Below are 15,715 nucleotides of genomic sequence, written 5' to 3'. Positions count from 1 at the left end.
GTACCTCTTAAGCAAGCTTTCCCCACTTCCCCAGCCCTCAGCCCCTCACAGCCACCACTCTCTCCCCAGTTTCTATGAGTTTGATGTGTTCAGATCCCACACAAAGCAAGATCATACAGCATTTCTCTTTCTCTGTCTCACTTATTTCACCCAGTATAATGCCCTCCAGGTCCATCTATGTTGTCACAAGTGAGAGGATCTCCTTTTTTATGGTTGAACAATATCCCATTCTATACAAACACACACACACACACACACACACACACACGCCATATTTTCTTTACCCATTCATTTATCTCCGTATACTTAGGCTGTTTCCATATTTTGGCTATTGTGAATAATGCTGCGATGACCATGAGAGTACAGGTATCTCTCTGAGATCCAGAGTTCATTTTCTTTGTATAAGTACCCAGAAATGGGGTTGCTGGATCATGTCAGAGTTCTATTTTTAATTTTTTTGAGAAACCTCCATACTGGTTTTCATAGCTATTGTACCATTTTACAATATATAAAAGATTCTAAATGAGGAAAAATGCACAGAGGGTCAAATGTGGGGTTTTAGTAAACTGGATATTTCGAGATCTTAAAGTATTCCATTAGAGATAAGTTAAGGTTACTTTTTGCTGTCATTAAGACAACCAGAGGCGCCTGCGTGGCTCAGTGGATTAAGCATCTGCCTTCTGCTCAGGTCATGATCTCAGGTTCCTGGGATGGAGCCCCGCATCGGGCTCTCTGCTCAGCAGGGAACCTGCTTCTCCCTCTCTCTGCCTACTTGTGATCTCTCTCTGTCAAATAAATAAATAAAATCTTTTTTAAAAAATCAATCAAACAACCAGTTAAACAGTTTAAAAGAAACCAATGAGTCCTCTTTACGATTTACCACTGTGCCATTATGAAGTCATGGCCTCTATCAGTAAACATGTTTTAAAGTTTCATCTCTACGATGTCACTAGTATTTGGCTAAGACATTTCTAGCTGTCCTTTAATCTTCTGACCTATGCCTGGTTTTCACAGTGATACTCACTATGGCAGCTGTTTTTTTTTTTTTTTCCCTAATTCCTCTGAATACTTACTGTGTGCCCAACATTGTACTAAAGGATTTTAACTGTATCCTCATGCTATCCCTTAAAGCAAATACTGTTACTACTTTCATTTTTTCAAATAAGGAAGCAGGCTGAGAATGCCTAGGGACTGTATTTCATTTATCTTAAGAACACACTTCACATTCCTGAAATCAGGATGCACCTTGTAATCAGTGGTGTCTTACAATCACTGTTGCTCAGACAATAGCCTGGCGTGGTAGCTATTACCCGTGCGTGTGTATACTTGGTCATACTTGTTGATATGACTGTCAATTCACTTGAATTTATGGATAATGTTAGTACTTAACATGGTGAGTTTTATTGACATTTTTAATGTTTTCAAGACTGTTGGTTCTGAATTGACATTGCCAAGAAAAGGTACCGTGTAGGCTGAAAGTGCTGGAAACAGGATGGCAGGGAGGCAACTGGATATTAGTAAAACAAATACATGTACCACCAGAGGAATGTATTCAATTCCCGATTCTCTTGCACAGTGACAATTAAGTGATGTATAGGACCTATGGAAGAAAGATGCCCACGAAAAGAAAACTTGGTTATATTTTGTTACCACTATAACCAAAAGGATTGCCAAACTAAGCAACGGAAGGCAAGAGAAACTGTCAGATCCCTCCACCCAAAAATGCAAGAAACCTCAAGGCATACAGTAACAGCCAACGCACACTGCACAGCACTTTTGCTATGGGATTATGTCACTGTTTCATTAGAACTTTCTTTTTTATTGGTTGGGTTCCCTGAGCAGCGCCATGGCGGTGGGCAAGAACAAGTGCCTTACGAAAGGTGGCAAAAAGGGAGCCAAGAAGAAAGTGGTTGATCCATTTTCTAAGAAAGATTGGTGAAAGCGCCAGCTATGTTCAATGTAAGAAATATTGGAAAAACATTAGTTACAAGATCTCAAGGAACCAAGATCTCATCTGATGGCCTCAAGGGTCGCATTTTTGAAATGAGCCTTGCTGATCTGCAGAATGATGAAGTTGCATTTAGAAAATTCAAGTTAATTACTAAGGATGTTCAGGGCAAAAACTGCCTGACTAATTTCCATGGCATGCATCTTGCCGGTGACAAGATGTGCAACATGGTCAAAAAGTGGCAGACCATGACCGAAGCTCACATTGATGTCAAGACTACCGATGGTTATTTGCTTCGTCTGTTCTATATTGGTTATACTAAAAAAAGCGATAATCAGATTTGGAAGACCTCTTATGCTCAGGACCAACAGGTCCTCCAAATTCAGAAAAAGATGATGGAGATCATGACCCGAGAGGTTCAGACAAATGACTTGAAAAAAGTGGTCAATAAATTGATTCCAGACAGCACTGGAAAAGATATAGAGAAAGCTTGTCAGTCCATTTATCCACTCCATGATGTCTTCGTTAGAAAAGTAAAAATGCTGGGGGTGCCTGGGTGGCTCAGGGGGTTAAGCCTCTGCCTTCAGCTCAGGTCATGATCTCAGGGTCCTGGGATCAAGCCCCACATTGGGCTCTCTGCTCAGCAGGGAGCCTGCTTCCCCTCTCTCTGCCTGCCTCTCTGCCCACTTGTGATTTCTGTCTGTCAAATAAATAAATAAAATCTTTAAAAAAAAAAAAAAGTAAAAATGCTGAAGAAGCCCAAGTTTGAATTGGGAAAGCTCATGGAGCTTCATGGTGAAGGTAGTAGTTCTAGAAAAGCTACTGGGGATGAGACCAGGGCTAAAGTTGAACGAACTGATGGATATAAGCCACCAGTCCAAGAATCTGCTTTAAATGGAGACATTTAATGGTGACAAATAAAAAATATTATTTGTGATGTTTAAAAAAAAAAGAAATTTCTTTTTTATTGGTATATAAAATAATGATGTGTCCCAGAACTGATGACGTCTTAGACTTAATGGCATCAGGTACCTTGCCCAGGGTCACACGACTAGTAAGTATAAGGGTAGAGGCTTACATAGCAGGCTTGTGCTCCTAACCAGGAGACTTTAGTGGAACTTGTTTGATTTTTTTTAACTTCTCTTCTACCTTTTAACAAGCCCATAAGCTTTTCTTTTAAAATAAATATTACTTGTATTTTTTTATAAGTTCATGACCATCTTGGGGATAATTGTAGACTCCTTGGGAACAGGTTTCAAAAGAGAGCCAAGAATCACTCAAATTAGAGGAAAATATCAAATAATCAGAAGAACAGCTCACTGTGGTTCTCAAATGGGAGAAAACAGATTCTCTCTGTATCAGGTCCCCCTCAAAACAGCAGTGAATGGGCAGTGTCTTCTATCATTTGAGAACACAGAAGGGGAGCATAAATCACAGAATCAATGGTATCGGGATCTTGGCTTTGTACTGTCACATTTCATAGCCCTTCCATAACTCCTTCTATGCTTTCAGAATCTACAGCTTTAAGGAGCTTAAGAAAAATAAAACTAAAAACTAATCAAAAATAAAAAATTGATCATGATTACCGCAGGGTATTGGTCGTAGCTCTAATGGTAATAAATGATCAAACAATGTGTTATTATTTATTATTGCCTCTCAATTTTCTCTCATTTGGTCCTTATGGACACACATAAGTGCTTTGGGGATCTTCATGCCATCATCTGGGTTCAGGTCTCAATTCTACTACTTAGCAGCTAGTTGACTTTGGGCAAATAATTCCATTTTCATAAGCCTCATTTTCTCAGGTGTAAAATCAGGGTCTTATAATACATGCCTCAAGGGCTGTTATGAGCATGAGATAATGTTATGAAATGAGATAATGCCTACACAGTAATTCAGCACAGTGCCTGTTATTTAAAGGCTGACTAAACATAAGATACCACTATTACTAGCAACACAACCCTGTGTGTAACTAAACAATTTTACCAATGAAGAAACTAAGGTTCAGAGAAGTTAAGTCAATACCCAAGGTCACACAGCTATTAAGCAGCAGAACTGGTACATAAGCCCAGAAGTGCACTTGCCTTAAGTGCTGGCAAAGCTCGTCAGAGAGAATCTCTCAAAGTCTGTGCCAACTCAGCAATGACCATTCTTTATGATCTCCATGTAACTTGACACATTGCTACAAGAGCTATACAGCTTGAATGTTATTTTCCCTTCTTTCATAAAGGCTACCAATGGATGGAGATGGGAATAAAAATTGAATTGACTTTACAGGCCAATCATAGGACAAGGTTGTCAAAATGTCACAGGCCAATTTTCGCTATAACCGAAATCTTTTCATTATGAAAAAAGGACCGAATCCTAGCTACGTTATCACAAATGCGAAAGATATTTGACACAATTTTTTTTGAACAACAAAGAATATGGACAGGGTGTAGGGAGCTTAATGTAAAGGCTCTGACCTGTACTAAAACCCACTTGAATTTCCTATTACTCTAACTCGTGGTGATTATTTGAATTTGCGTGCAAGCTCTTAATCTGCATAATTAGTTCCAGTACCTCCCAGAAGCAGATTGAGACCTAATCAAGGAGGTCAAGAGTTGGACAAGAGGGAGCGCCAGAGGAGAGGATGCTGTGTTAACCCCTGCTCTTAGGTGCATCTTTGTGCTCAGGAGCCACTGAGCCGGGAACAAAGAGATGGCCTCAGCACACAGAGAGGAGATGGAGAGAAAGTCCTCTGGGGAGACAGCCCTGTAGATTTTGGGAGCTGTGATCCCTGCCACAGAGGTTGGGGAAGCAGAAAGTGACTGGAACTCCAGATCAGCAGACCCAAACCAGTTCCCTCGAAAGAAAAAGAGTATGAGTATGCAGAGCTGATCACGCCAGAGGGGAGAAGAGCCCTCTGAGAAGACCCAGCAGTGGCACCAAAACACCCCCCAGCACATACTACTGAACCAACCATACCTGTTGGCTGGGTAAAACTCTCAAAGGGAGAAGCACAGCCCACAGAGAGTTAGGCAGTCCTCCCTCGTCCTCCCTAGCTAGTCTCCAGCTGAGCACTCAGGTCAAGGCAAAGCAGGCAGCTGAAGAACTGGCACCACCTTTGAACTGTGTGCTTGATGTATAACCCTCACCAGTGGAGAGGCCCTGTCCCACGACAGCGGCCATGATCCTCTCCACAGAAAAGGGTCCTGGGAGAGCCGGGAAGACCATGCGCCTGGGCGACAGGAGCCATGGAGCAAGCTCCCCAGCATGGCAAGTGTGCTAGAGGAGACCGGCCAGCAGTTGCGGAGCTGCAAAACACCTATGGCTTCTGGCAAGGGAACACTCTTCCGAAGAGATCAGGGAGCACATTCCTGGCTAGGCTCTGCATAACGGAGGAGGTCTCTGGGTGCAGTCTTGGGCTAGGACACCTCAAAGGCTGGTAGTGACCACTAGAGAAGACCATCTCCAGTCCAGAAAGTTCTCACGGACAACAGGGGATTAGTTGCCAACCAAGAAAAATTTGTGGGCGGCCTCATTTTTCTAAGTAACTTTGGCGCCCTACAAGACAAGAGCATAAGTGTAATATAATGAGCAATTCTGCTTTGTTAAACCACATTTATTCTACTGAAAAACTTATAGAAACCTTTCATCATAAGATATAAAATGACTTTATACAACAGCTGATAGCCCTCTCATTTATTAAAAGATTTTATTTATTTATTTGAGAGAGAAAGAGAAAGAGAGGGAGAGAGAGAATGAGCACAGGAGGGGCAGAGGGAAAGGGCGCAGCAGTCTTCCTGCTGAGCACGGACCCAGTGTGGGACTGGAGCCCAATGTGGGGCTCGATCCCAGGACCCTGGGATCATGACCTGAGCCGAAGCAGCCGCTTAACCCACCGAGCCACCCAGATGACCCTAGCCCTCTCATTTTTTAAAGTGACAAATGTACCAAGTGCATCAGAAATGAATTCACTAAATGTCAGCTTTCTGGAAATTCAGAACTTAATGAACTGATTCCTTTCCACTAACAAACTGACAAATCAGCACTGGGTAAAACTCCAACATAGAGCCCAGTTAGCATCACTGTACGTGCTGTTACACTGACTTTTAATCCACAATCTGTCACTTCCAGGGAGAAAAGAGGCATCTAACACACAGATACCTAGATCTGCATACACATGCAGGCACATACTCTTTTTTTTTTTAAAGATTTTATTTATTTATTTGATAGACAGAGGTCACAAGTGGGCAGAGAGGCAGGCAGAGGCAGAGGGAGAAGCAGACTCCTCGCTGAGCAGAGAGCCTGATGCAGGGGCTCGAGCCCAGGACCCTGAGATTATGACCTGAGCCGAAGGCAGAGGCCCAACCCACTGAGCCACCCAGGCGCACCATAGGCACATACCCTTACACTCACACACATTTCCACAAGAATGCGCAATCACCCACCGCCTACACAGAGGCTCATACACACACACACACACACACACACACACACATATATATTCACTCACACCCACATGCACACTCACACACATAATGCACATACAACAATTTACTTACAGACTCATAACACACACTCACAAATCCACATACATACACACCTAACAAATGGTATACACGAATAAGCCACTTCTATTGAATCCATACGACACTGTGAGTTAAGTATTAACTAACTCTGTATAGCTCATCTCCTGGAGTTAATTGAAGCTCATGAAAGTAAAAAGACCCTGTCCAAGCTCATGCAGTGAGTAAATGGAAGGGTATACCTGATTCTGAAGTGTAGAATTAGACGCAAACCAACTCACTGTATTTTTGACCTCTTAAGGATTTCACTAATTATATCATCGTTTTAGTTAAGAAAACTCAAAGCACATTCCTCTGAAACACTTTCTCACTTAATTTTTGAACTGCGTATATTTTGTGGGAAATTCAATCCACATGTTTGAAATTCATTTACACCAAAATCCTCCAAATACTGTTTCTTAAGAGGTATTTGATGTCAAAAGAAGGCTTTTGAATTTTTCAGTGAGATTTTTCAAGCTTTATATTTTATTAAAAACAGGCAACACCATTGTCCCAAGCTTAGGGAAATTTGAAGTTATGTTCAAGATTTTTCTTTTCTGTTTTGTCACTTTGAGGATCATTTCATACTCAGTTATTTAAATAAAGATTAATTTAGCTCTTGTGAGTGCTTTCTGTTTTGTGTGTGGCTGCTGCTTTAGGCAATGACACACTTAATCACTTTACAAATAATACCACGATTTGTTTGTTCTCTGGTAAGCTAACTATAGTGACAGCACAAACAACTGGATTATTCCAAAGGAATTTTCAAGAATACTGAACTCTCCTAGCTTAGTGGTAGATCCTTAGAAAATATAGAATTCCAACAGAATAGTCAAGAGATTTGGGGTAGAGGTGAGGGAAGACATGTGGATTCTAAGATGTGGGGACTTTGCTTCAAAACTAAAACTTCCCCTCAAAATCACGGATCAGCCCTAAGGAAATTGCTCGGAGGAGTAATGAGTCCCAACTAATCATGTGAAATCATTTCCAATAGCCTTATTCCCTCTATATAGTTCCTTTGATGAAAAACCTTAAGACCCAAAATAAAATAAAGACCACCACATCAGAAGCAAATTTCACCCTTTGGGAAGCGGCTGTGTCACCTGATTTGCAACAGGAACAAAGCAGCTGATAACTACTCAACTCTGAGACGAAGAATTTATAGACAAGGAACTCTTTGATGGGTGTGGCTCTAATGCGGAATACCTAAATTTGTATTTAGACATTGACATTTCTCCTGGAAGGATGCCTCTCCACTGCATGGAATGGAGACATTGTAACGAAATCTAATGTTTGCCACATGTACCGTAGCCCCCCCATCCACCAGAGGTGTGTTTCCAAGATGCCCCATAGATGTCCCAAACAGCAGATAGTACCGAAACTTACACTGTTTTTGCCTATACAAGTTACCTTTGATAGCGTCTCATTTACAAATTTACCACAAGAAGAGATTAGCAACAATAACTAATAATAATAGAATGATTATAACAATATACTGCGGTAGAAGTTACAAAATATCTCTCAAAATATCTTATTGGAGGGTACTCACCCTTCTTCTCAGGATGCAGTGAGATTAGAAAATGTCTCCCTGATGAGCCCCGGGAGGTGAATGACGTAGGCATCGCGACGCAGCGTGGGGCTACGGTTGACCTTCTGACGCTGCGTCAGGAGGAGGAGCATCTGCTTCCGGCCCAGACTAAGGAAACTGCGGAAAGCCAAATGGAAACCTCCGGTGAAAGGGAGCTGTTGCATTACAGTTCGCACCAATTATCTATTTAAGTCTCATTATTACCGCCATAAGAAACATCTTTATTATTGTCGCTGTTGCTGTTGTTATAATTATAATTAATATTATCCCCATTTTAGAGATGAACAAACTGAGATTCAGGATTGCCTAAGGTTATTATAGCTACGAGTGCCCAAAGTAAGATAAATCTCCAAGGAGAGTCAGGCAAACCCAGGCTGCATGGAGGGAGACTGGAGGCAAAAGCAGGATGTTTCTGAAGTTTGTGAAAAATGAAAGAAAATGCATTAAGAACGGCTCTTGGTCAACCAACCTGAACCATCTTATCAAAACCTTGACTGTGCCTCTTCAGCTGGTGCCCAAATTCAGGCTGACCTATGGAGAGCCTTTGTGGGCATGCACTCTCTCCCATGTCCCCCCCTTCTTGCTGTAGCTCTCTTTCTCCTTTCTCTCAATCCTCCACCCATCTCTCTCTTTGTCATTCTGTCTCTCAAGTTTCAAATAGGCAGCTCTTGGGGTAAATGGGTAGTCTTTCCCTGACTTACAGGTTAGGCTTCTGTGCCCAACTGGATGCCAAAACCTCAGATGTCAAAGTGTCCCTGTAGTGGGACCAAATTTTGCACACTCATTCTTAGAGACAGTGTGGAATAAATATGGGCAAAATCTAGAATTACAGGTTCTAGTTCTGTTTTATATGAACTATATACTCTTAGGGAAATGTCCCAATCTCTCTACGATTCAGTTTTATCATCTAAAAAAGGGTAATACTACCTCCCAACACTTGTGAGGATTAAATGAATTCATGGACGCAAAAGTATCTGAGCCCAGTCCGTGCTCATGTAAGAGAGTTGGGTCCTGGAGTCAGCCTTCTATCATGATAAAATCGGCCTCACAGAGATTGGCTTTTTGGTAATTTTCTAAGAATTTGTTCATTCCAGGGTGGTCCTAAGTAGCCCTACCTCAGCCGGAAGTAGGAAAAACTTCTCATACTCTGCTAAACTCCATCTTGTCTTGTCCCATTGTTCACCAGCACTGGTCCCCAACACACACAGACACACATACACACCCCCACACAGACTCCACAGTGCCAGAATGCCTACCTTAATGTATTAGGATAGAACAGTAAAGTGGGAATTCCTACTTAGTACGGTTGATGCAAAATGAAAGGTCATCGATGTAAAATGCCTCTCCCAGTGCTTAGCACAAAGTAGAACTCAAGTCTCAGCTATAAGCATTGGTGTTTCTTGTTATTCAGGAAGATGGAGAAATTTTTGCTTCTAGCCCTGACCAGGACCTAAATTTTATTTAAAATTCTGAGGTTCTGGGCTATTTTTGACTGCCATTTAATTGTCTTCACCAACAAAGAAGAAGGAACTAAACATGGTAAAGTCCTAAGGAGCCGTAATCCTACATTTCAGCATCATAGGCCTTCTTCCCACCCACCCCCCCCCTCAGTACCTATCCCAGAGCATTGCCCAGAGGAGGAACTCAGGACTGCTGAAAGAACAAAAAAGAAATGAATGAATGATACATGTCTCTAAGAACTGCTCTGGGACAGCTTCTAGTCAACAATAATAACTTCCTGCTCTGTGCCAACACTCCCATCGCCCTGGGCATTGGTGGGGCCTACTTATCAAATGTTAGCAGGTTCTGTTGCAAAGTCTTCAGTCCTTTCAAGGGTAGATATATTCCCAGCCCAGCTACTTTATCCACCCATGAGCTTCCAACTCTCACCAGTCCTAAACCTACAATGCTTTCCTTTTCTTTCATTCATATCCTCCAGGAGAAATCTTACCCTTGGAGGTTCAGCACAAATACCACTTCTTCCATGAAGCCTTCTTTGATCTCCCCATCTGGAAATGATCTCACTCTCCTTTGAACACCACTGCCCTTTGTACTTCTCTGTTGGCACTTCTCCCATTCCACCTTATATTAGAATTGTAATCCTGCCTCAGCTCCCCTGCTAGTCTGTGAACTCTTTGAGGGCTCAAAACAGATTTTATACTTTTGGTTTCCCCAAGAATAACTAGCACTTCCGAGATCGTTGGTGCCCAATACACACTTGTGTAAATGAATCCAAGCTAGGTGCCATAGTACCAGACTTAACAAAAGTTGGCACACCAGTAGAAAGCTTGGCTTGACACAAGATTCTTAAAAGGATAAAGCCGTATGAGAAAAGGAGGCACAGTACACGACCTGATTTCTTGCCAGAAACATCGTTAGTAGCCGGAACATTGCTAAGGCAGGATATTGGCTAAGGAGCTCTGACAGGAAAAAATAAGTTTTATTAAACCTCCAATAAAATAACATACATTTATAAAAAAATAATTCCTGCTGACTTTTTAAATGGCTGTATTAGCGTTTGGGGGGGATGGCATTTTAGAGACTCAAAATGGTCAATTTTATCCTTGACAGAATTCATCCATCACCTCAACCTTGTTTTTTTCTAAAAACGTTCAGAGTCAGCTGGTTTGACCATTTCCCCTCCCCCTGCCACACACACACTTTGACCTAAGCTCCCATGATTGCTACCTGGTGGGTTTGTAGTCAAAAGCTAACTGACAGTTGTGGCAGTAAAAACGCTCTTTATAAACAGAAACCAAGACCATGTAAATACAGTCCTGGCATCAGGTTGTACACTTAAGTACTAAACTTAAGTACCCCTGGGCTGCTAGACCATTAGCAATGTAATGGGTCTGCCCATATTACTATGAAACCACTCATTTTGTCCCAATTTTTTTTTCCTGCGGTGTGGTGGGGTGCTTACTTTTTTTAATGAGCGACATAGCTATCTATATGCATGACATCATCTGTGCCAACATTCTGGGATTGAACTGAAACATAATTGATATATAACAGTATATGACTTTCAGGTGTATGACAAAACAATTTGACCTATGTATATATTGTGAAATGATCTTGAGAATAAGTCTAGTTAATATCCATCACCACACAGCTACACGTTTTTTCCTGTGATAAGTTTTAAGACCTACTCCTAGCAACTTTCAAATATACAATACAGTCTTAGGAACTTACTCCCAGTTTTTAATCTGACCTGTGCATGCCCATCAAATAGGTCACTGTGAACAGAGTACATGGTAGGATCAGTACAAGCTCTAGGCAAGGCTGCAAAATTCAACAAAATTCCTGGACTTCTGGCTCCCTCTGCTTCACATGGTGGCACTTCCACTCACATCTTGAAGTCCCCCGTCCTTCCGCCCTCTCAAGTCCCATGCCCTGTCCTAGCTCTTTAGGTTGTACTGGTCCTGTAAACTGCCCATCAGCCTTCTCCCCTGGCAGCCTCATTCAAAACTTTTCTGTTCAGCATCACCATGTTTCAAGACCTGCTCTTGGCTAGATTTTAATGGGTGGTGATGGATTAATTCAGATTGATGCATGTGTCACCAAGTAGGTCGTCCAGCACTGTAACCAATAAAATGTACATGATATCCAAACATGGGTGCATTCAGAGGACCAATAACATTTTGGTTCCATGAATATATGATTCCCGGAAAACCCTTAGGAATGGATGTTAATGGCAGAAATATCAGCCATAGAGCAGGTAGTCTTTTCAGTCTCATTGAATTTTGGAGTCTTTGACTCTTGTTGAAAGGGCTGTTTCTATGGTAAGGCAAATAATCCTCTCTGTTGAGACACACACCTTTAAAAATGATGCAATCCTAGGTATAGGCCTACTGTGGACAGAACATTGGTGACCCTTCTCCCTGTAATTCCTATGTTGAAGCCTAATCCCCAGTGTAATGGTATTTCGAGGGGGGACTTTTGGGAAAGAATTAGGTCATGAGGGTGGAGCTTTCATGAATGCTACCAGCATCCTAATAAGAAGAGACACAAGGGAGATGATTTCTCTCTCTCATTCTCTCTTTCTTTCTCCCTGTCATGTGAAAATATAGCAAGAAGGTGGCCATCTGCAAGCCAGGAAGAGGGTCCTCATCAGAACTAAATGGGTTGGTACTTTGATCTTGAATTTCTAAGCTTCCAGAACTGTGAGAAATAAATATCTATGGTTTAAGCTCCCCAGTCTATGGTGTTTTTGTTATAGCTCCCCGAAAAGGACCAAGTCAATATCCAAAAGAAATGCATACATAAATGTACCAAAAGATAGGCACAGACATGTTCATAACTGCCTGTCCATGATTCCCCCAAATATGGCAACAAACCAAATGCCTATTACAATAAAATGGATAAATAAAGTGTATCATATTTGAATATTATAGTGCAATGAGGCCAAAAGAAGTACAAGCACACTTAACAGCATGTGTGAGCCACACAAATAGGATATCGAGCAAAAGAAGCCGTAATCACAGAGGACATCTTGTATTATTTCATTCTTATGAAGGCTAGACACAGGTCAAACTAATTTATGGAGTTCAAAGTCGAGAGTCTCCTAGGTGCTATATGAGTTCTGTTCCTCAATCTGGGTGCTGGTTATATGCATATGTTCGGTCTTTAAAAATCACTGAGCTGACACAACTGTTGCACTTTTCCGTAGGTATGTTACAGTTCATTAATAAATTCAATAAAGTACAATACTGACAAAAGTACTGTATAAAGGCAGTTGTAATGAGGCAAACAGGAATAGAGCAAAACAAAAAACAGGAATAAGGTGGTTAACTTCTTGGAATATTTGGTGTGAAAGAAAAAAGAAAGCCCGGCAAGAAATTATTCCTATGATTCTAACATTTGTTGGCTCAGCAAATATTTCTTGAGCAACCATGATGTGAAAGGCACCGTTCTAAGTGTCTGGCATAAAGCCATGAAGAAAGCACACACACCTGCCCTTGTAGCCCTCACAGTCTAGTGGGAGGCATACCCTATCAGCATGAAGTGTGGTAGCCTTTCGAAGGAAACACAAGAAGAATCCCCAAACCTAAACCTTTAGTAAACAGAAGACCCCGCGGTTTGCTTTACATGATCAATAGTGATTTCAAGACACCAGAAGAGATGAATGTGTGGTACCCTGTCCAGTCTTCCTGGAGGGTTTCAGCTGATTTGACTCTCAGTGGTGGTGTTCTGAACAAAACACAAGAAGTTGTGAGTAGCACAACTCTGTATGTGTTGAGTCCAACTTAAAGGGTATGTTGTGCTCTCTTAAGATGACTGAGAAGCAGGCTTTGCCCTCCTCCCACTGGACGCCTCTCACTCTGGCACCTGTCATCCATTAGGAGACCTCCTACTGGGATCTTTCATCATTGAAAATATATGATGATTTTCATTACCGCCTAGGCTAATTGGTAGTGAGTATTCCTTTAAAATATATTCCCCTAAATACTAGGCTTTGGGTCTGCTTTGAAGTTTCTAACACCAACACAGTTGGACTAAAATCATAGATACTAATCACAGAAACTGAAAAGTCTGGTGCAGGAAGAATCACCATTGAGGTTTTTTCCTTCGATAGCCAGTTGGGCGGTAGACACACATGCGAAAGGAAACCTCAAAGCCATGAGATGAACCATTCCCATCGCTGTCTTTCGTAGCAACTTGCCAAGCTCACTGTATTTATGTGCCCCCATGTGAAATTACCACCTCAGAGGAAGTGCTTGAAGGGCACCTGGCTGCCTCATTGGGCGGAGCCTGTGACTCAATTTCAGGATCCTGGGTTTCAGCCCTACGTTGGGTATGGAGATTACTTCAAAATAAAAGCTTTAAAAAATAAAAATAAAAATAAATAAAAGGAAGTGTTTGATGTGCCCAGTTTGCTTTCCAAACCAATGGATTCAAAAAATAAAAAATGGGGGCACCAGGGTGGCTCAGTCATTAGGTGTCTGCCTTCCGCTCAGGTCATGATCCCAGAGTCCTGGGATCGAGCATCGCATCAGGCTCCCTGCTTGGCAGGTAACCTGCTTCTCCCTCTCCCAGCTTCCCCTGCTTGTGTTCCCTCTCTCGCTGTCTCTCTCTCTGTCAAATAAATTAATAAAATATTTTTTAAAAATGAGAAACACCTCATGGTGTAAGATTTCGGCACTCGAAGTAATATGCGGAATTTAATACAATAAATACTTGCTTTCTAGAAGGGAAGTGGGAATACAGGTTTCCCCCACTATCCAAAAGTAAAGAACGCCTGTGAAACCTTTCATAAGCCTAAATGACGTAAAGCAAAGACGCAGTTACCATTAATTGACGTGGAAGATTTTTTGATCATTCTCAAATCCAAATAATAACTTCTCTTAGGCTTTTCTGACCACCGAGGACACATCTTGCTAACGGATGCACAAAATAAATGGAGATAAAACAGGCTCTCAGACACAGGTCAAATTTCTTGGAACCTTGTTGCAGAGATGCCTGAGTGTAGTTCCGGGGGAAGGAGCTGGGCGGCGCCACTCCCGCTGCTCAGGGTGCCGGCTGCCTCCCCCAAGGCTCCCTGCAAAACCAACTCTGAATGCTCTTCTCCCTTTTCACCTGGTCTTAAGAGCAAAAATCCTCTTTGGATTTCTTTCAGTTAGCAAAAACCGGTACCAAAGTAGGTCCTGCATAAAAGCAAAGTGGTATAGGGTGAACTTGGGAAAAGTGGGGAATCCCTGATAGTCCTTTGCTTTAATTAGTTGTTAGCATCTGACTTAAAATGTTCAGGCTAGAAAGGAAAGATATCCTAAAACACTTGCAAACTTTCGCTTTCAGATGGAGAAACCAAGGCCCTAAAAGGATCGATGATTGGCCCAATGTCACAGTCGGTGGCAGGGCCCAGTGTTGAACATAGGATGACACAGTCGGTGGCAGGGCCCAGTGTTGAACACAGGTTTCCTGCCTGCCCTTCCAGCACATTTTCTACTCTATTAGTATTTATTAGTATTGTAAGTAACGTCATGCCTTTTTCCCTTGCTAAGCACATGGATTCATGTGTGTAAAGAAAACACACAGAAAGGCAGCATTTTTGGAATGTGCCACTATACTTTTAAACACAAAGATTTTAAACTAGATTTTTAATTTTTTATTTTTTAAAAAGATTTATTTGAGAGAGGGAATGGGGAGGAGGGAGGGAGAGAATCTTCAAGCAGACTCCCCATCGACACTCCCACGACCCTGAGATTGTGACCTGAGCCAAAACCAAGAGTCAGAAGCTTAACCGACTGAGCCACACAGGCTCCCCTAAGCTAGATTTTTAAACTGAGCTATTGTGTAAGATTTTAGGACAAAACTTGCGGTTTATTTCCTTTCAGTTGTAAGCTACTATGATCCCAAGTAGCTCTTTGCTTCATAGCTCATTTTTTAACATTAGTCTGTTCTAAAAAGTATATGGGATGTCCTCAATCATAGAAATATCGAACATTATTTGTATGCCCAGTTGTTTATGAAATCAGGAATACGCAATATGACCCATTTGTAGGAAAATAACAGACTAGAACTTTTGTTAATATATTTCTACTTTTATCTAAAATATGTGTAGTTCTTTACTATGACCTAGAAGGTCTATGAGGGTAAATTATGTCATTTTGTTCACCACTGGATCGTCAG

General features: G+C 41.6%; 1 protein-coding gene across 1 annotated transcript; it reads left to right on the top strand.

Annotated features, from left to right (window-relative positions):
• The first annotated feature begins 1,837 nt into the window (after nucleotides 1-1,837).
• LOC116582819 (40S ribosomal protein S3a-like) lies at nucleotides 1,838-2,866 on the top strand. The gene is given in 3 exon segments (XM_032330595.1): nucleotides 1,838-1,934; nucleotides 1,937-2,496; nucleotides 2,704-2,866. Coding segments are annotated over 3 exon segments (801 nt in total). The 5' UTR covers nucleotides 1,838-1,846; the 3' UTR covers nucleotides 2,857-2,866.
• The last annotated feature ends 12,849 nt before the right edge of the window (nucleotides 2,867-15,715 follow it).

Source organism: Mustela erminea, chromosome X (genome assembly GCF_009829155.1).
Source record: "Mustela erminea isolate mMusErm1 chromosome X, mMusErm1.Pri, whole genome shotgun sequence".
In the NCBI taxonomy this organism is placed as follows: domain Eukaryota; kingdom Metazoa; phylum Chordata; class Mammalia; order Carnivora; family Mustelidae; genus Mustela; species Mustela erminea.
The sequence above is the reverse complement of the archived record's forward strand: the minus strand, read 5'-3'. Positions and strand labels throughout refer to the sequence as shown.